Genomic DNA, 20,941 nt, shown 5'->3' on the forward strand with positions numbered 1-20,941 from the left:
TAAAATAAACTGATGGATTCTAATAAATTCATAATGTCATGTCGATCTATTGTATTTGCCTAAATCACTTAGTATATTTTTCTCAAATTAGTTGAAACGATATTCAAAATCATCAGTTCCTTTTATAAGATTGTCACGAGTCCTATAAATTTATAATAGTGATATTAGAGTGACGCTGCATGAATATATATTTTTGAAATAGTTTTATCGTTTAGTGTTGAATACGAAGCTGAATTTTAAGACATACCTTAAAGTTACATTTGTAATATATCCAGCCATCCCAAATCCAAAACACGGAAGTTTGCACTGCAGTAATTATGGTTAGTGTGTTAAAAAAGTAAGGAAAAGTGCAATAAATTCATCGTTTAGCTGTTACATTTGGCTTGAATATTAAACAGGTGCATTTTCTGGTGTGTCGTTTTCGTTAACACGAAATTTGAACTGTCTCATTTTTATTAAACATGAAAAACTGAACGATGGATGAAAAACTCTCCGACGAATTATAATATTTAAAAAATGTGCTATTTTTTTTAATGAGGTGTAAGCTACTTTTTCTCTCCATAGATTAAATTGTAATCGGAAATTAGTTTTGATCAAATATTTTTTGCTGCAAGTTTGGGTGATTTGTTTGCATTTAATTTACAAATGATGTATACGATTTAATGCAATATAGATAACAGACTGTATACTTCAAAACATGACCCAAAGTTATTATTGGTTGCGAAGCAGACTATTATTTTGAAAGTAAGCACGAAATACAATTGCACATCTTTAACCTTTATTATATCTTATTATTTAGGTAGATAAATGTTTCTAAAATATTTAAATTAGCATAAATTATCCAAAACAGCCTGTATTTACCTTTGATTGTTAGCTCAATTGTGAGCAATTATGATTCTTATGTTTATCAAATAAATTCCTCTCATATTTCAGACAGTAAATTTGTATGCATAACGAATGTGTTAATCATAGAGACATCGAACAAACTTATAGTACAGTACATGCACCACAATAAATTAATAGTTTATTGCGGTTTCCCACTATTGTATCATAATTGCGAAGATCTATCGCCTGCAGGACTTCTTCGAGGGTTAATCTCACAAATCTGAGGTCCAGAACAACCGAGTATTCTTAGTTTGATTCAAAACTTGCAAGTTACAAGTGCGGTAAATTTAAATTCCACATACATTTGGAGAATTGATAATTTAAAATATTTTCTTTATTGGGCTTTTCGAATGCTTCGAAAGTTATTTTGACCAAATTACTTTCCCAGTAAGAAATACGAAATCACAGCCTCCTTAGTTATAAGACATTTCAAAGTATGTTAGTTTTTCTTTTCATTTAGTTTTAACTGATTTTGCTCTTTTCAGAGAAATATTTTCTCGATATGAGAAATTTATGGGGTATTTATCCATTTTACTGCTGCAAAGATGGTAAACTCACCGTTAAAAAAACGGTAAATTCATCAGTTTTTTTAATTTATTTTTTAATTTTTTATTTGAATTGATAAAAAAGCACTAAATTAAAAATAAAAATAAATAAAAATTAAAATAAATAAACTGCTGAATTTACCTGCTCCGGTGAAATGGATAAGTACCATTTACTGCCTAACGAATTCTTCGTGTCCCTTGTGAGCTAGGCTTAGAAACGTATAGGCAATCTTGGAAGCTAAAGTAAAATTTGAAAGCCCCCGTGGGACAATGCACTTTGCACTGCTCGACTTGAGTACAGACAATTCTTATAATTTATTCCATTGGAACGATTTGATTTTCCAAAAATGCTTATTAAGATTCTTAAATATGCTTTCTTCATACCAGATTTTTAAAACAACTAGAATTAATATATCATGTACCGTCAATAAAAAAAAGGAGTATGATGCTATTTCATAGAAGTTGCTTAAGGAAACTAAAAAATATTGTCAACAGAGATTAAGACGTTTCTTACATCGGTTAACATTAAAAAACATTGCCTACTGTTTGGATTATTTGTTTATCCACACCTCGTCTTCTTACATCATTTATAACCTGGACTATGAAGACGTGGTGTGCATGACGCAGCTTTGGGGCTAGCTTTGAGGGGCTAGTACTAACACTTTGCCTAGATTTCAATTTTAATTCCCAATTTTCTTTTCTGCCATCTTAGAGTTTCCGTTGTTTGAGTTTATCTCGCTTTTTCTTTCAAATGTTAGTGATAAAAAAGGTTTTAATGCCTAATTGCCTTGTTTAGACTTCAAATAGTTACAAGGTTAAAATATTTCCATATCATTAAAAACAAGTATCCTCTTTTAAATGAGGTAACCCCTGACTTTAAAGTAGGAAGCGAGTTCTTTCGTTAAAGAGAAATTAATTTATTGACTGCAAATTTCGTTTTTAAACTGAAGTGTGACAAGACCAGCAAATTGTGTCTTTACACGACGTATATCTCGAGCTTGGCCGGATCCAGACTCTAAATAATCCGATGTATCTTAAGCTCGGGTGTGCTTGGATAAAAATTCTTTGGACTCGGGTGCGCTCAGACTTCGAAAATTTATCCCAAACTTATATTTAATAGATATATCAAGGAATATAGAATAACAATTCGTCTGGTTCAGACCTCGAAGAATGAGACCGAACTACTAGGAGTCGCATGATGCAATGGAATGAGTGGCAGCAGCAGTGGCTCTTTCAGGATAGAGCACTCGCTTCCCAATGAGGTGACCCTGGTTCAAATCCGAGCAACGGCTGGTCGTTACGAACTCCTCACCCAGCTAGCACCGACCACAGTGCTAAAAAATATTCTCAGCTTCTGACGGATCATGAGTTAGAGTCCCCTTGCCGTCAAGCTAACCACGGGGAATTTTCGTGGTATTTCTCTCCCTGCAACGCAAATGCTGGTTAATTCCATGAAAAAAGTCCTCCGCGAAGACAAATTTCTCTCAATACTGGATTCAGGAGCTTCCTTATCTTTTGAACACAAGGTTACTGAGTTAGACATTGGTATTCGTAAACTCAAAATTGCTTCTCTTGTCAACGACTGTTATAAAATACAATATAATGGGTGACTCAGAACTTACTATTTGATCTCCTTTTAAAAGTTATTTAATGTTTTTTTTAAATTTTGAAAGTTGTTTCATTGTTTTATTTGCTAGTGGTCTAGCTCTGTAGTGCAACATTATGACTAAGTGAGAAATTTAGTAAGACGTTTTGATTTGATCATATTTCTGAACTTAGTTAACTTTTTCAAATGCCGCTTATCGATTGATCTAGGTCAATTGTCTTAAGATGTCAGCAAGATGCTGTATTTTTAAGATATATTTCGTAGATGGGAGATTAACTGGACCAGTGAGTAAACACTGAGGGAAGACTTACAGTTGCTCAGTCATTACATCTTTATCTTTTTTGTTCCATCATCAAGTACTACTTGGAGAATAAAAAATTTACGAATGCTTTTCTTCACACTAGAACCATCGACCTTTCGCAAAATGACAGTGTTTTAATTTAACGGCTTTTGCTTCATTATATGTCGACTTTGACTATCCTACTTTTAGAATTATTATCGAAAATAAGGAACATATATTTTTAATTATTATGAAAAAAGAATTGTACAATCAGGTATAAAAGAATGTTACCTGGAGTTGCAGACTTTTCTTTTGAATCTTTTTTCCAATGGACCGTTATGGATGATGAGGTTGTTCCGTCAATCTGTACTGTAGGGGAAGTCGGAGGTGCTAAGAAACGACAGCAAAACATTAGGTATCAAGATTCTTTTATTTGACATTGTACCTCATTCTACATACATAATGATTTTAGTTTTTTCGAAACTTTGTAATGAACACGAGCATAAAGTTAAAAAAGAAGAAGATTTATCAAATAATCCTAAAAAATTAATCACTGAAATTAATTCTGCAATTTGATAACAGATAAAATCAGCATTTATAGCTATGTAATTATAAAACGTCATAAGCTTATTTATAAGCATTGCATGTTTTTTTTTTAAAGAAAAACACGTATGCGTGTTCAAATACAATTTACAAACATATAATATACAATTCTAAAAACTTGATTCAAACGTTTTTCGTTTAGCGAAAGGTTTATTCAGCGTATTAAAAGTTATCTAGTTTTCACTTTAGAAATCTAGTTCTCAAAGTCATATTTTTTTGAGTGAAACAAAGTATAAGACAATTGTAATATGATGGCATTAACTTTAATTGAACCTCATTATCAGGAGCTTATCACCACCCCTGAGATTTCGAATTTTAGAAAAAAAAAATTCGTTTCGTAATTTGCATCACGTTTATTACACCAAGAAAATCAATTATACTTTTTTTTCTTAAAAAATAAATAAATAAATAAATGAAAAATATTAAATGCATACGTTGCGAAACCAATGTAACTACTGAAGGACTTTTTCAGATACCATGTAGCTCTCTGCCATTTATAATAATCACACAAACAACACACAAAATAAGGCATTTATATGGACAATTTTCTCCCTATAGATATAGCAAACAGTTTTATAATAACCATTATTGAACGTATATGTTTATATCAGTAGGAAAAAAATACTGTTTTTACATGCTGTCATACAAATTACATGCATATAAGCAAAATTTAAAAAATGCTATAAAGATTAGAAGGAATTATATTAGATATCTGATTAAAATCAGTAAAAATATAATAACACTTTTCCCCTTTGTAGAAAAGAGAATGATAATTTTCTTTTATGAGAGTTTGAGGTATAAAAGAAAAGATACCTGTTTCTAGGGTTTGTCCTATTATCTTGTCAGATTTTGGACCAGTTCCAGCAGAGTTGTAGGCTTTGACAATAATTTCGTACTTAGTGAATGGTTGTAGACCCGTAATGTAGGTAGAATGATGTTCCTTTTCATTGTTCTCCACTTGTTTAAGTGTATAGCTCTCAAGTGATTCAGGTAGTCTGTATCCTACATAATAACCTCTTATACGGCCATGCTGAAATTCTTCGGGCGGTGGCTGCAAATAGAGATATTCTGCTTGCTAAAAAAGTTTAAATAATTTATTTTTTCTCAAAAATAGTGCAGCTCGACCTCACTATAAACAATTTTTCACTATAGCAGAAATCTTAGCAAAAATATTTTTTAACATATTGGAGTAGTATTGAATTAGTGATTGCAATAGTACACAACTTTGTCTACAAATTTTTAGCTAACTAAATATGTAGGATTTGTCTGCAACGAAGATACCATAAGATAATAAACATAACTATGAAAATCAGTGAAATCATCCATGTAAACCGAAAGATTACCAAATGGTGCAAATACCATATATTTTGGTCTTTTATTTTTTTTACAGGAATTAAGTCCTTTTAGCCAGAAATATTTTTATTATAGAGTATGGTAAATTTATCTGAACATTTTTCTCCGTCCAGTATTAGAAAAGTCTTGTGGGACAAATTAAAGGGACTTTTTTATTAATTATTAAGAAATATATTTCGGAAGAGGTGTTGTACTTACTTTCCACGTGACTTTAATGGACTGAGCTCCTGTCGATTGGACCTGCACATCTTTGGGAGAACCAGAAGGAGCTGTAACATAATCAAAAATTTCCAAATTAAATAAACAAATAAAATTTAACAAATAAAATGTATATAAACATCGCTCTTATAATTGAGAGGAATGAAATATACATTCAATAACAGTAGTGTAAACCGAAAGCTGAGTTTAAATTATAATTTATTAATTTTGAAAATTTTAAACAAATTGTATGTATAAAACTTAAAGCAATTTGTTACAAAATTAAGAGAGTTATTTTATTTATCTATTAGCGATGAGTAATGACTCAGTTTTTGAGGTCTGAGTCTATCCCAGCTCGAGATACATAGTATTACTTAGTGGTCCGAGCCACTCAAAATATGCATCGGAAATGGCCCAGTCCTTGCCCGTCGGACAAACAAGGATGTCTAAACAAGGGGAGTCATTAAAACTTTTTTTTAATCCATAATCGGTAGAAAACAAAACGAAGAGAAAAACTGAACTGACTGAAACTCGAAGATGACAAAAACAAAATTAAAATAGAAAATTGAAATCTTAAGTTAAATGAAGTTCTCTGACAATTAGTATTAGCCTCACAAAGCAAAAGCAGAGAACAGAAGTAGTAGATAGATGCAATATTTTATGCCTCATAAATTTTAAGCTTATCTGAATCAAGCGTTTGCTTAAAGTAGTAAACATTTATGGAAATTTTATCATGAGTTTGAGTTTGCGAGCCCGAAAACTCTTTATAGAAAATGTGCCCGAGCTCAAATCGTGGACGAGATCCAGCGGATCTTTCATGCAATCTTTGAATAAAAGATTTTATAATTATGTGCAAAATTTTTTAGAATAGCTAAAATTGTCTCAGTTATGTGGGGAAAATTTTAAAAATAAATAAAAGTATACATATATAAAACGTTAACGGGCCTACATTTTGACCTTTTTTTTGCTTACACTATGTTGAGCACATTTTCTAGATCGGTCTAATCAATTAGATTATTTAACGTTATGCTTTCGAACTGTTAAGATTAAATATTAGTACATGGAAAGTAATCTGCTTGCCTAATTTTTTATTGTGCGCATTGTGCATTACTAAAAACATTACTAAAAACATTACTAAAAACTTATCATTAATGATTTAAATTATTATTACTTTTGTTTTTAATTTTACATTAATTATCCTTTTTTGTGGTATTACTATACGTATTTTCTGGTTCAATGGTAATTTAAATTCTTGCAATAAATGTTTGACCAGCTTTACGTCTTAAATGGATTTCATGAAAATTATTCCTTACCTTCTTCTTCAGTTGTAACATTTATGACCGAACTTGGCAAACTTTGCCCCACTGAGTTTTCGGCGATTACTCTCACAAAATACAGTGTTATAGGGTTGAGTGCCCTCAGAGTGGCGCTGTTCTCTGAACCCGATACTATCAGTTGGGATGTCTGTCCATTCCAGTTTGAATCTATTTAAAAGAACATTAGAAACAATACAAATCGACAAAATAATAAACCTATAGCATTATGCCTATGTACTCAATAATAAGATACACTCTTAGAAATTTCCCTGAAATTAGGAAAGTTGGACGTTAAGTTACACGGCCAAACAATCAGCTCCCTACTTTGAGAAAATAGTTCAGTTCTTGTAATTTCAACTAGCTCCCTACTTTGAGAAAATAGTCCAGTTCCCGTAATTTTAAACACCTTCCTAGTTTGAGAAAATAGTCCAGTACTCGTAATTTTAACCAGCTCATTTCTTTGAGAAAGTAAAGCTTAGTGCCCGTAAAAGTAATGCATTTCAACAAAATTTTTAAAGTTAATACTACAAATATATGAAGATTTTAATGTAATGCTGGGTTGGTGCTCAACTGCTCTATTTCCAATCAGTGTTTTTTTATGTTGAGAGAAAAATACGCAAAATAAAAAGAAAATTCTTTGATACAATAAAAGCAAAAACATCTTTGAACTAATTTTTTTCACAATTTAAAAAAAGCAAATTGTGATTTATTCATTGATTATTCAAAACTACTAGAATATGCTGAAATTTACCGTGTTCCTTTCTCTATGGAAACACCAAGAAGATCAGTAATTTTTAAGGAAGTGCTTCAGTAATAAGTTTGATAATGATATATGGTTTTATAATAAGTTGTAAAGCTTTGTAATTTTATCATGATAACCAAAATTAATGTATTTCTTAATAAATTTATGGTATAAGAACTGTAGTTTTATTGGTACACCGTTGCCATATAAACAGAAAAATTACCAGATGAATGGTTCAATAACCATTGTTTTATTAACGAGAATTATGTTTTCATTTTTATTTATTTATTTTTATTTATTCATTATTTATTATGTTTTTTACCAAAACTGTCACTACCATATGGTACAGTAATTTTATCGGAATTATTTTCTCCATGCAGATTAAATTTGTCTTTGCTGATTAAATCTGCTGCATCAAACTAAAGCTTAACCAAGCATTAAAAAAAATTTAAATTTAGCGAAATTGAATTTCCTTGTATTATCAGCTTATCTTTTATCTTCTCAGGTTTTCATCTTCCCCAAATAAGTCTTAGTTCATTAACTTTCAGTATTTTCTTTTAGCTGTGCTGCTAATTTATCTTGCTTTGTAATTTTAGACATTCTCTTGTCTTTTGAAACTAGGGAACCTACCAAATGAAACATATTTTACCTCCCACTTTGCAGATAAGTTTTAAAAATTTTCTTCATCACTTCAGTGCATAGGTTCTATTTTTGGGCTTTTAGTAAGTCTGAATATTTTTCAGAAAGACAAAAACTACTTAAGCTGATGTTATTAAGGGTATTACGATCATTTTTGTTACAAAGCAAAAATATATAATGAAAACTGAAAAAAGACGAAAAAAGATTACCAGATATTGTCTGATATTGTACAATGCTGCCTGTAATGTGACTGTTGCCATTGTGTGTTATTTCCCAAAATAAACTAACTGATCTGCTAGTAGTATTCAAAACTGAAACATTAGATGGAGCATCCGGAAAACCTGCAAAATAGAGGAAAAAAAGAAAATATACAGAGAGTAAAATATTTTTAATCCTTTAAAAATGAATACAAATAGAAAAAAAAATAGTTTTATTAAATGTTTGTTTTTAGGGACTACTCAAACATTACGTAAACACATAACGGCAGGTGGTGGTATGTCATTTATTTATTTTCACTGACAATGGGAGAGAAGGGATAAGTGCAATGCTTATGCATGGCATTGAAAACCTCTTATTTTAATTACGCATGGAATTATTTCATATCTGGAAGAAAAAGTTGAATTCTGGGGAAAAAAAATTTGAAATTTTTTTTCAAACGGCGTCAGAGGATCAACCGTTTTATACGCAAAAGATTCCAGAAGGTTATTCTGTCCGAAATTTCTCAAAATGATTTAAACCATAATTTTTTGTTTTATGCAAAGTTACATATTTTATTAGAATTTAATCCTGAAATAAGATTACTACAGTATAAGTCAGAGTTAGAGCAAACAACCAGGGGACTGGTCTTGAAACTTCCTTACGCAAGCGTAAGGGCTTTTTGATTGGCTTTTTTTTAAAGACAAAGGGGGAGGAGAAATCCAAAATTATTAAAAATATGCCTGTGGAATCGACCTCGGAATATTTTCCTTTTTAAAAGCCTCTAAATTCATTTTTATGTGGTTTTTTCAAGTAAGCACTGATACAAAAATCATTTTTCGTAACGAATCCATAAAACAATGATACAAACAACAATCAAAAATCGTACGAGGTATTGTCTTATAATCATGAGAACTGTTTTGGACTTAAGATTTGCACGCTGGCGATTACTATGGCAATAAAAGTAAATCATTTCAAAAAAAGAATTGGGGTTTGTCGTATTTTTTCAGTCAGTGGGGGAAATAAATTTAAATAGGTTTCTGTGATAAGCTTTATAATAGTGCCTAAAACCAATTAATATGCAATCCCATGTAGTGGCTGAAGATATTAACTGAAAAATCTTTCCAATTTTCCTCGCTTGAAATAAGTTTGTTCTTGTTTCATAGAAGCAAACAAATTCAGACGTTGAGTAATAAAATTTTCATGATATCAGTACATTGTTTTTCTTTTCTCTATGATTAGAGGTCATATACCTTAAATGTTTCTTAATAAGAAAATATTGCAATGAGCTGGAAAAAGAATCTATTAAAGCCACGCCCGATACGATAACTAGATCTGGAATCATAATATAAACTTCGGTATACAGTAAAAAACAATAATTTGTAAGTTTTACATTTAAAGTAACTATGTAAATACCTTGAACAATGAACTGGATGATTGATTCGTCCATCCCTATTTCGCTGACTGCTGTACAGCTGTATTTTCCAGAATCTTTTCGTGTTGCGTTCACAATGTGCAGCTCTGAAATTGTTTGATGAGTTTTGGATATGATGCGAACAATATATCTGAAAAAATTATACTTATTAAGAAACAATTGAGAATTGTTTAATGAAATGTTTAGACTATTTGTTTAAAAATAAAATTAAAAACAAAACTACACAACTAGAACATTCACTAGAAAATTGTAAAAATTATTTAAATAACTAATTTTAATGCGCCATATACCGTAATTGAGCTAGTCTTATTAGTTATTTTCGATAATTAAAGCCAAGTGTCAACATAATTTAGTTGAGAGATATTCACAAGAGATTTTGATTTCTTATAGGAACTTGGTGTTTTTAATGATCCCGACGGAATTAACGTGCGTACTAGTCACCAATTTTACTTGGGGATTCTTCGAAAGACGGGATTTGAACTCACGTTCTAACAAACACGAGCACAACGTCCTACCAGTGTGGCTAGCACTACCCTGTGATTGGAAATAAATTCGTTCATCATCAAATTTAACAAGGCATTCTTTTTTAAAACAGTTAAATTTTTACTCCGAAGTAAAACCTTCACGATTCAGCAACCGAGAGTTATATTTTGTTAATTATGAGCACCATTTCGTCACAAAAACACGTGATTTGTGACAAAACGCAAGCTCTCAAATATATGACGAAAATGCTTTTTCTGCTTAAAACCATCGCTATCTCCCCACCTCAAAGTCTTCGTAATTCTTAATTTGATGAAACTGTGATGACTAAATACGAAATATTTCTTTTATTTTGACGAAATTCGAATCATCGACGAAGTGGTGATGAATACTCGTATAGTTATTTCGTCACTTAGACGAAATATTCGCCAGGAAACTATTTTTCTCAAAAACGTAGGAAGTTTATTGAAATTTGAGTATTAATTTTATACACTTTTTTTTCTCGACAGTGTAATGCACCACCATTAAGTTTTTCATTATTGGTTTAAATTTGGATGCTATATTAAATAATAATAACAATAATAAAGTACACACTTTTATAAACAGCCCAAATAGTGTGTGCTTTTCTGAAATGCACCACGTGGCTGTTTCGTAGAATTCCTTTTGTGACTGTTTTGCATTCTTTTTGTGAACGTAATTTTGAATCGAAAAAATGAACAGTGTAAACTTCTAAAAACAGCTAAATTGTCCGTGGTCTTTTGAAGATACTACGTTGCAGTATTCCTGCGTTGACTTTCTCACTTTAATGTTTGGAGTTGCCTCATTTTAAAGAGGGGATATTCGTTTTTAATGATATGAAAATATGTTAACTTCCTAACTACTGTCACCGATAAATCTCAAGAAAACTGTTTATTATGTAATAATATGGTGAAAAAGTGTTGCAGAATGTCAATCAACATGAAATTAATGTAATTATAGAAAAAAATGTTACTTTCTATGTAATGAATTTAATGTAATTATTTTAAAGAAGGAATGTTAATTTTTAAATAATGAATTTGATGAATTTAAAGAAAGAATATCAATTTTCAAATAATAACTTTAATGTTAGTATCTTAAAAAAAGAATGTTGATTTTTAAATAATAAATTTGATGTAATTATTTAAAAATAATACTGTTTACTTGTAAAGAATAAATTCAATGCAATTATTTTTTAAAAAAAGATTGTTAATTTTTTAGTGTTGTGACAATTGCGCTTCACTTATTCCTTTAAATTAACCTAAATATTTTTTATTGCATTTAAATCACTTGGCGTAGGTGGTGAATTAAATAAATGGCGTAGATTACTAACATAATGTAACATTATTAAATAAACTAGTTTTATTTAAATATATTTTAATTAAAGCAAGCACTCGTTTTTAAAACCTGAAATCTAATTTATTTGGAACAAATGATCAGATTTCAACACTTTATCTTCAGATAGAACTTCAATGTAAGTAAATATACTATTTCGAAAACCTGACTTCTAATTCTGATTAATCCTATTTGAATAAGCCCAAAACGCTGAAAGCTTTTGCAATTATAATGCATTTTTATTGTCTTTGAACTCACCTTTTGTTTGACTTTTCGTCTAAAACTCTTTTATCTTTCCGCCAGGTGATGGTGATGGGTGAATGCCCGGATGAATCACATTTCAGGGTGGCATTCGTTCCCTCTCTTGTGGACCGACTCTGGAAGGAATCTTTGAATCTTGGAGGAACTATACAATGAAATGCAAATAGTTCTTTACAATTTCATTGAATGTAAAAATAGAATTATTCCTTAAACAAGTGTAAGCCCTTTCATTCCCATTCCCTTAAATATTTTAATTAAGTGTAATATATTTTACAGAAATATTTTTAAAATAAATCGTATTTAAAAGTATAATACTTGAATTATATATATTTTTAGTGGGCTTCACCCCTTGTCCGGTGACGTTCTCAAATTCTCGAATATAGCTATACATACTTACATGGTGCATTATGTGCAGCTCTCAAAGACCTCGCTACTGGCCACGACTGCCTTTCCAAACATCTATTCCGTATAAATATATTACTAAGTCCTATTTGCACACCGTGTAATATCCAAGAAGAAATGGACATAAACCACATTAGGCACTGCCCCGCACTAAACTCGGGACACTTGTGGGAGGAGTATTGGAGAGCCCGCCACAATATGAACGATCTATAGACTCACTGTAGTTTTGCTTTTGTTGCATTATATTGTTCATCTTTCCTTCTGTTTCTCTTGTTATTGTCTGTTTTTTAACTACAGTTGTCTTCTGATCTGCCATTGGAAATAAAATAAAAAACTTACATGGCTTGCTTTGCAAAATATGCACCTCTTCCTCCCAACTAAGTTAAGCCTGTTTGAAGTGTTCTAGCGCAAAATCTTGCGAATCAATAATTAAAATCTTTCAAATTAATTCCTCATTATAAAATTTAAATTTTTAGTCAATGATGAGTTATTGAAAAAAAATTAAATCCAAAAAAGCATGTAACTTAAAAATTTGCAGAGACAAAGCATTAATTATACTTTTTTAAAAACAAAAGAGGTATGATGATATGTATCCTGCTCATTCATTGAATGTTTCTTTCATTCGTAACTGTCACCATCGCATTCCTCTGTACTCCAAGTACGACAAAAAAAAGGGCGTTGGCTACAGTCGAAAGGAAAGGTTATTTTTCATAAGACTTTTTACACCATACGTTAAAGGAGATTTCAAATTAAAAAGAAAAAAAAACATACTTAAAGTGCAGTAAGAAAAAAAAATTAAGAATAGGACTATGTTGAATAGGAGCTATCTATTATCTAAACAGTTTTCAAATGACTCTCGTACAAGGTTCAGAAAATGTTACCTTTAGTGACGGAATGACATATTTACAGACGTAATTTCAAATGAATCTGCACTAGCAAGCACCTAATATTAAAAAAAATAATCCAGAAGAATTTTAAAACTGTTAAATTGAAAAATTGCAATTCTGTATCCAGAAAAAAAAACTGTTAAGTTTAGACATTTGGTCCACTGAGATTTTGGAGTAGTATTAAAATACGATATAGTACTAAATTTTTGTAAGACTCTATAAAAATTAAATTTGGAATAATTATTGGATGCAGTTCTTACATTGAATGCTTATTTAATACATTTAAAAACAAAGACGAGGGAATTGAAGGTCAATCTTGCGTTGCATTTCCATTTGAATTATTTTTAGAATAATAATTTTTGAACAAGTCTTAAAATTTGCAAACCTTATTCACTCTTCTTTTTTCCCACATTTCTTTCTTCTTTTTTGTAGATTTCATCTTACTATTAAATTTTAAAATTTTAATTTTTTAAATTTTTTTTTAATTCTAACACATACTAACACAATGCTGAGAACCACAATCTTTTGGTTACTATTTCATTTACTATACGTGGTTTGTTTATATGTTCATGTAGTAAATAAAGTGCATGTTAGAAATATCACTCGAATTTCGAAGTATTTGTTTAAAATAAAATGCCAAATTTAACTCACCTAAAACCTGAAGCGTAACAATTTTGCTCAACCCAGCACCGATTCCGTTGTTTGCCTGACAAAGATAATTACCAGCATCGCTTTCTTCAGCATCTGAGATGACCAATGAACCGTTGTTGTAACGGTGAGCTCTTGGACTAGAGTGGACATACGTAAAATCACCAGCAGTGTTTTCTGCAATACAAAAATAATGGCTCAACAATAGAAGTATTGGATGGAGTCTGTCTTATAGTAACGCTAGCTATATTTTCTAAGTCTTAGCGACATTGAAATTTGGGGGGAATTTCGCGTTTGGGTTGTGAAGTTTGAATTAGCGTTAGCGCTAATTAGTTAAGGTTAGTTCGTAACTGGTTAAATGCTAAATTATTTGAAGAAATTTTTTATTTATTTAATTTTTAATAAAATAGTATGTGCTATTAAAATCAAAGGGCACTTGAAACTAACAACATTTTTTAACGAAGAATCTTACTGGCGTTATAGATTTATCATTATAAATAACCAGGTATGAAAGTTTAATTTTAATAATCGTCATTAAAATGTGTTAATATGTCAGGATGAATTAAAATATTTAGTAAAAGTTTTTATAAGAAATGAAATAACAAACCGATTTATTTCTTGAAAATTTATAGAGGAATTTAAAATTTACATTCGAATGTCAATTTGTAAAGGGAGAAAGTAATTTTTATATTGCCTTTATTTTTCTAATCATCTCGATCTGATTTTTAAATAATTTTTTTTCTTCCAGGTTTTAATAAAAAAAAATTTTTCCACTGTCTACGATTTCGATTAAAAAATTTTTTTACTTAACATTTCAGCTTATTGCTTAAACTTCCGTTTTATTCTTATTTAAATTTAGTTTTTGAAATTTATTTGAAGAAATATATTTGAAAATGTGAATGAATACTGATGATAACAATTTAAATATAAATGGTTCAGATGCTTAATAACTATTAAGTATTTTAAAGCTCTTTCTAACATCTTTTTGAAAATTTGTGGCTGTTCTCATTACAATGAAAAGAGCATAACTTTCGTAAAATGGAAGGTTATCCTCACCTGTAAATACCAGTTTCTTCCACAAGACGCTGGGAGAAGGGAATCCAACTGCCGAACAATCCATCCACACTGTGTTTCCTAGAACAACACTCGCATTCGTGGGCTCTACTGTCCAACGAGGAGGCACTGAAATAGTTTGTTTACAAATAAAACAATATGGTACCAACTAAAGCTCTTAAGATGTTATTATACACCGTACCTAGCTAATTTGCAGATCAACAAGAGTAATCAGCTAAAGTGCGGAATTAAGTCTCCTCTGAAATTTACCTTAAGTTAAGTTTTACCTTCAGTGTCGTTGAAGTTTGAGAAACTGTTTCTGTCATTCTATTAATTAATTTGTTGATTGTTTGATTGTATTTATTGACTTGATTCTTTAGAAAATAAAAAATAAATAAATAACGTCATATTAATTTAAGCATACAGGAACGACACTGTTGTTCCAACAAAGATCTTTATACTTTTACGAGTGCCCTATAGGTAATAGGTAGATTGCTATGTAATTTGAGAAATGAAAAATTTTCTTGCCCTTAAACGAATCATCCTAGTTAATCTGCACTTTTTCTAAATAATCTACAGATGTGAATTTATTAATCTACAAGCCTGTAACCTGGCTGCTGAGAATCCTGTGTAGAATAGAAAGTATTTCTATATCATATCGGAGCACTTGTCGCCATTGTTTTTCATGTGAGAGAATAACGCATAAATTTTTATGGTGAGTCTAATTGATGGCAGCGGGTCTCTGACCTATGATCTGTCTTCACCGGAGACTGAGTATGTCAGCTGCTTGTTTGGGGCAAGCCAAAAGCAAATGATGATTAACTTTATAAAGATTAGCCCAGCAGACAGTTAACATTCACTTGCAGTTAAAATTCGTAATTAGAACCACGAGTGCCTACTTTCCATTTATTTTTACGACTATGCTTAAACAATACACCATCGTATATGGTCATTGTGCTTTTATAGTAAAGACATAAAGACGGAAGGTAACAATCAAAACATGATAAATCTTACACTTTATTTATGCCATGATTTTAATTTCCTTCAATCGATTTAAGTCTAGCGACACATTAGAAATCTTAAAATACCGAAAATTCTCAGTAATGGTATAATTACATGCATATTTAAATAAAATTTTCGATTGAAATTTCCTACAATATCAAACCTGATTACATATCGTCTTGTTAAGATACCCGATTGCTCTTTTAAATCAAATTTTGACCAAAATATATATTATTTCTGGTTTGATATAAAATAAAGCTTAGACCTTTACTCTTTCTAAAACCTTTTGAGTTTTTTTAACGTCAAATAGAACAGAAGTTATGATGATTTAAAAATCATTCATTTTGGTTATGACATAGATAGTTATGACTTTTTTGTTCTTTTCTTACAAAATTAATTTTTCGGCTGTTTTCTTTCATTTTAAATACAATATCTCAAAATATTTTAGTTTGAGTAAGTTGAAAATTTACATTAATATTTTTTAAGCATACATCGAGATGAATAGATTACCGACTAGTTGATTGAACTGTTATTTAATCTTTTTATAGCTGAAATAAAAATAACTAAATGCAATTTTCGGTATTTTCCAGCCAAAAAAGTTGCTGTGGAATATCTAAGCATCAATATAATGTCTAATACATTGTCTATTCTCCAAGTTGAATCTTTAAGAGTAATTTATAAAGCGATCAGTATAGTGAAAAAATAATAAATTTCAACAAAGCTATGTAATTTTGATAAGAGGTCGATTTTTGATGTTTTTTGACATGCTTTCTTCCCTTAATTCCTGTAAGAATTGTTTTCGTATTTCTTTTGTATTCCTACCATGGTTTAGTGGATAATTCACACATAAGTCAAAATATAAAATTTCTAAATTAAAAATTTTCAAATTTTACCTCTGAAGGTATTAAGGTAAATTATTTTAATAAAAGCAGAGCTATACACCGAAAGTTTTCACTAATCCGCACCGATTTTTGTGCCTCGTTATTGTTAATATTGAGTTTCCCCTCCAAATGAATCAACAATGGATGCTTTGATTGGACTGTTTTCGATTGGGTGCTCTGTTTCGGGAAACGAATTTTCAATTTTACTAACCAGTTTAAATCCTTTGTTTTATGTCAACTACGCCATATTCGGTTAAAATAAATTTCTTTTAGCATTTAAGCAGATTTTAATTTACGCAAGTAGTACATGTTCTAGAACTTTTTAAAGACGTTAAAATAGTTTTAGTAATATCATTAAATATTTTTTTAAAAATAAGAAGTGTTATCAAAAGAAATAAGAATATAATTTAGAGTAACACTTAAACCTACCGTTCACTATCATTTGCATTGTCGCGTTTGTGGAGGATGCGACATTAGAAGCGACGCAACTATAATGTCCTCTGTCTGCAGAAGTGATTCTTTTGAATGCCATAATGGATGAATCTTCGGTAGTCTGGATTGTGATGTCACCATGAGCGACAAAAGGCAGTCCATTTTTCAGCCAATGAAAACGTAGTGGTGGGTCCCCTTTAGACACTATGCAAACTAATTTTGTTCTCGCTTCTTCATCTACTGTGCTGCTCTCACGAAAAAAATGCTGGTCGATAACTGGTGATACTGAAATATAAGATTTTGAATTTTAAATTTTGTGTCTATACTCACCTTCAAAGCTGTCTTTCAAGCTTTACCAAGACTACGATATCATGTTTACATGATTTTTTTTGCTCTTGCCAAATAACGCTTTTAATCGCTGAATTCAACGACTGTTTCATAATCACTCACTCAAATACCACTTCAGCATAATGTAATGCAATGAGTGTAGAGCTGGTGGCCGAGCTTTAAGTACTTGATTAAGAATAAATGTTTAATGCAAGTTATACATTTTGTGAAATAAATTTTTAACTAATTCACCAAAAGTAGTTTTTTTGAACATTAATTAAATTTTAATGCATACTACAAAAAAAAAACTTTATGATATTACATCAAAAAAATTTAAACGTACTTATTATGTTATGCGTATATAAAAAAATATAAAATTTTCTTTTTTTTACAAAATGTACACTTTCTGTTCTTAAATTCAGATTGTGAATGAAAACTAGTAGTTTTTAAAAATGAATTTCAAATAAATGTATTTGACAAATGCTCTACAGGAATGAAACAATATAGCTACAATATAAATAAACCCAGTGTCAAAATCTGCCTACATTTGCCAAGTTTAAACAAGGGAATCGTGAAAAAACTGATAAAAATTAATGCCTTATTCAAAATATTTCTCATTGTATTTCTTTCTTAAAAAAATTAATCTATAATGCTACTGAAACAAGATAAAGTTTACTTTGAAATTAGGAAGGTATTTTATGGGATGGTATATTTATTTTTCCCCTCCAAAAGTACAGCCAGCAGGCATTACTTCTGGACTACTTAATAAAAAGTTGAAGTTAAATTTCTAACTAAACTAAAGAGAAATTAGACAAAGATGACTGACCTACAACAGAAACAGAAGTTGTTCCAGAGGCTGTTTCGCCATTTGCCCCTTGAACAGTACAACTGTATGAACCTTGATCAGCTGATCTCTGAANTTGAGCCATCTCAGCTAGATTTGGCATGTGACATTTTTAGCGGCAGTCATTGGTCGATTTTCTAGCGTTGCCATTCGGAGAGTTGTAATGAGGTTTTTTTTGTCGCCGTGTAAGAGAAATATATATATAGATATATTTTACAAATATTCTACGGGAAGAAAAACAATAAATAAACCTTGTTGCGAAATCTGCTTATATTTAGCGAGTTTCAACAGGGGAATCGTGAAAAAAAATGACAAAAATTCCTATCTCAAAATATTTTTATTGTATTTCTTTTTAAAAAAAATTTAATCTATTATGCTAATTAAAACTGAAACAAGATAAAGTTTATATTGAAACCAGGAAAGTCTCTTATGGGATGGTATATTTATTTTTTATCTCCAAAAGTACAACTAGCAGGTATTATATCTGTACTACTTCATAAAAAGTTGAAGTTAAATTTCTAACTAAACTAAAGAGAAACTAGACAAAGATGACTGACCTACAACGGAAACAGAAGTTGTTCCTGAAGCTGTTTCTCCATTTGCACCTTGAACAGTACAACTGTATGAACCTTGATCAGCTGATCTCTGAACATTTTGAATAGACAATGAACCGCCGTGTGTGACCTTTTGTCGATGGTTAAGAGGTAATAACATACCACCTGAAAAAGACCAAGATCATTAAAAATCAAACAACGAACCACATATCCAGGTCAAACCATAAGTTTATTGTTTCAATGTACAGGGTGTTCAAGTAATAGTACTCTTGACATGCAATTTTATAAATAGTAGCAATAATGATTATCAGAGAGATAAAGCATGGTATGTCATGGTAAATCCAAATAAAAATTAAAGTGCCTTTTCAATAAAACAAATTTACATCATAAGAGCTTTTTTTTAATATAAATATTTTAAGTATTTCATTTCGTAAAAGAGCAGAATTGTTTTTTTTTTCGAGCTTCAGCTCTTCCTGAAAATGGCAATCGAATCGACTTTTAATTAAGAATAAAAGTTTAAAATCGTGGCATACAATGAACATATTTGAAATTTATTTCACAAATTCACAACATAAAATCTAGAGTTTCAGGACGTAAATAATATTTTTAATGACTCAAACGTTTAAAATTGGTGAACGGAGAAAAAAAAACTGGTAAAATTACCGTAATGCATGGTAATGTTATTTCAGGTAAGAATAAAACAATGATTCTGGTATTAAAAACCAAACGATTCCGTGTTTAAGCAATTTATTTGGTAATTTCTCCGTTCGTATGGTAATGATTTACCGGGAATTCTGGGTTTCTAAATTATGGTTGTAATTACCACACATTTAGTAAAACTTACAAAACTGATAAGCAAATTTAACCAATTTCAACACATTTACCAAACTTTATCGCTCATTAAAAACCATATTTTATAGTTAATTTTATCAAAATCATTACCAGAGTGCTTCAGTAAAAATTATTGAGATTTTTGGTTTTATATAGAGCCAGAAACATAGCAAATTTTACCATTTTCTGGTAGTTTTCACCATACATTTTTTCTCAGTGTGCCACACACTTTGCACTCAAAGTTTATTCTAAGTTTCATTCAAAGTTTCATGTTACGAAGAATAAAAAGGGGAGGCAATAGAATGTCGTGAATTTTGATGAAAAAGTGATTAAATTTGTTATGATGATATCAATAAACACTTTGAACATTGATTTCATAAATTTGCAACACATAACATTGTATTTTAACTGTGCTCTTATTCAAATTGGCTTCATTACACATAGCTTTTGAGTTATAATTTTTTACAAAGATAGCAATAGGACTATTTGTCAATTTTAGAATAATTTATGAAAGAGTGTTACTAGTGTTTGTAAGAACATTTTAATACATTTTTATCAGACGTAAGTAAGTGCATCTATATCTGAACAAATTTTAGCGATGATAAAAAATATTAGATGTTAGAGTTAAAAATATATATAATCAGAAGTCAACGCTAAGGATTTCAAATTATTAGCCAGTAAATTATCCAAGTATCAAAACTAATGGCCAATTTTCGAAACTCGCCACCAAATGCAAATCCTTAAATTATTTTAATGATTTTTCCCAAAGAAACTATTTTGCGGTATTTTATTTCAGGCTTGTATTATTTAAACCCAATTCTAATTGGTAATGCGGAGCATCTAACGAAAATTACTGCAATTGAATAAAAAATACTGTTTTGTTTAGAAAAATTCATTTTGATGTAATTTTGAGAATCGAGTAAAATACATATTTTTCTTTCCAGTGGAAAAAATCGTTCGCAAATACTTTCACCAAAACACAATTTTATTCGCCATATTTACGATATAATCGTATTTAGTTATTCGGCGAATGCTTAGTGCTGGCTCTGATAATGTTTATAAATAATTTTAAGTGCATAATAGCTATAAAATATAATTTGAATATTTTTATTTATTTTCCCTAGGGAAAAATATATTTATCGAAAATTGTGCAAAACAAATATATAAGAAAAGGAGAATAGAAAATAAAGAT

General features: G+C 30.2%; 1 protein-coding gene across 1 annotated transcript in view; it reads right to left on the bottom strand.

Annotated features, from left to right (window-relative positions):
* The window catches only part of LOC107449454 (cell adhesion molecule Dscam1-like), a 165,235-nt gene that overhangs the window by 18,929 nt on the left and 125,365 nt on the right, over nt 1-20,941 (bottom strand). Inside the window, exons 9-19 of the mRNA XM_043047305.2 lie at nt 18,922-19,083; nt 17,191-17,478; nt 14,882-15,007; nt 13,829-14,002; nt 11,886-12,033; nt 9,779-9,927; nt 8,377-8,508; nt 6,784-6,954; nt 5,471-5,541; nt 4,733-4,970; nt 3,608-3,706 (exon numbers count right to left, since the gene is read on the bottom strand). Of these exons, the coding sequence (XP_042903239.2) occupies nt 3,608-3,706; nt 4,733-4,970; nt 5,471-5,541; nt 6,784-6,954; nt 8,377-8,508; nt 9,779-9,927; nt 11,886-12,033; nt 13,829-14,002; nt 14,882-15,007; nt 17,191-17,478; nt 18,922-19,083 (1,758 nt within the window). The remainder of the gene's footprint in view (nt 1-3,607; nt 3,707-4,732; nt 4,971-5,470; nt 5,542-6,783; nt 6,955-8,376; nt 8,509-9,778; nt 9,928-11,885; nt 12,034-13,828; nt 14,003-14,881; nt 15,008-17,190; nt 17,479-18,921; nt 19,084-20,941) is intronic.

The sequence above is a fragment of the Parasteatoda tepidariorum genome, chromosome 1, assembly GCF_043381705.1.
Source record: "Parasteatoda tepidariorum isolate YZ-2023 chromosome 1, CAS_Ptep_4.0, whole genome shotgun sequence".
NCBI lineage: Eukaryota > Metazoa > Arthropoda > Arachnida > Araneae > Theridiidae > Parasteatoda > Parasteatoda tepidariorum.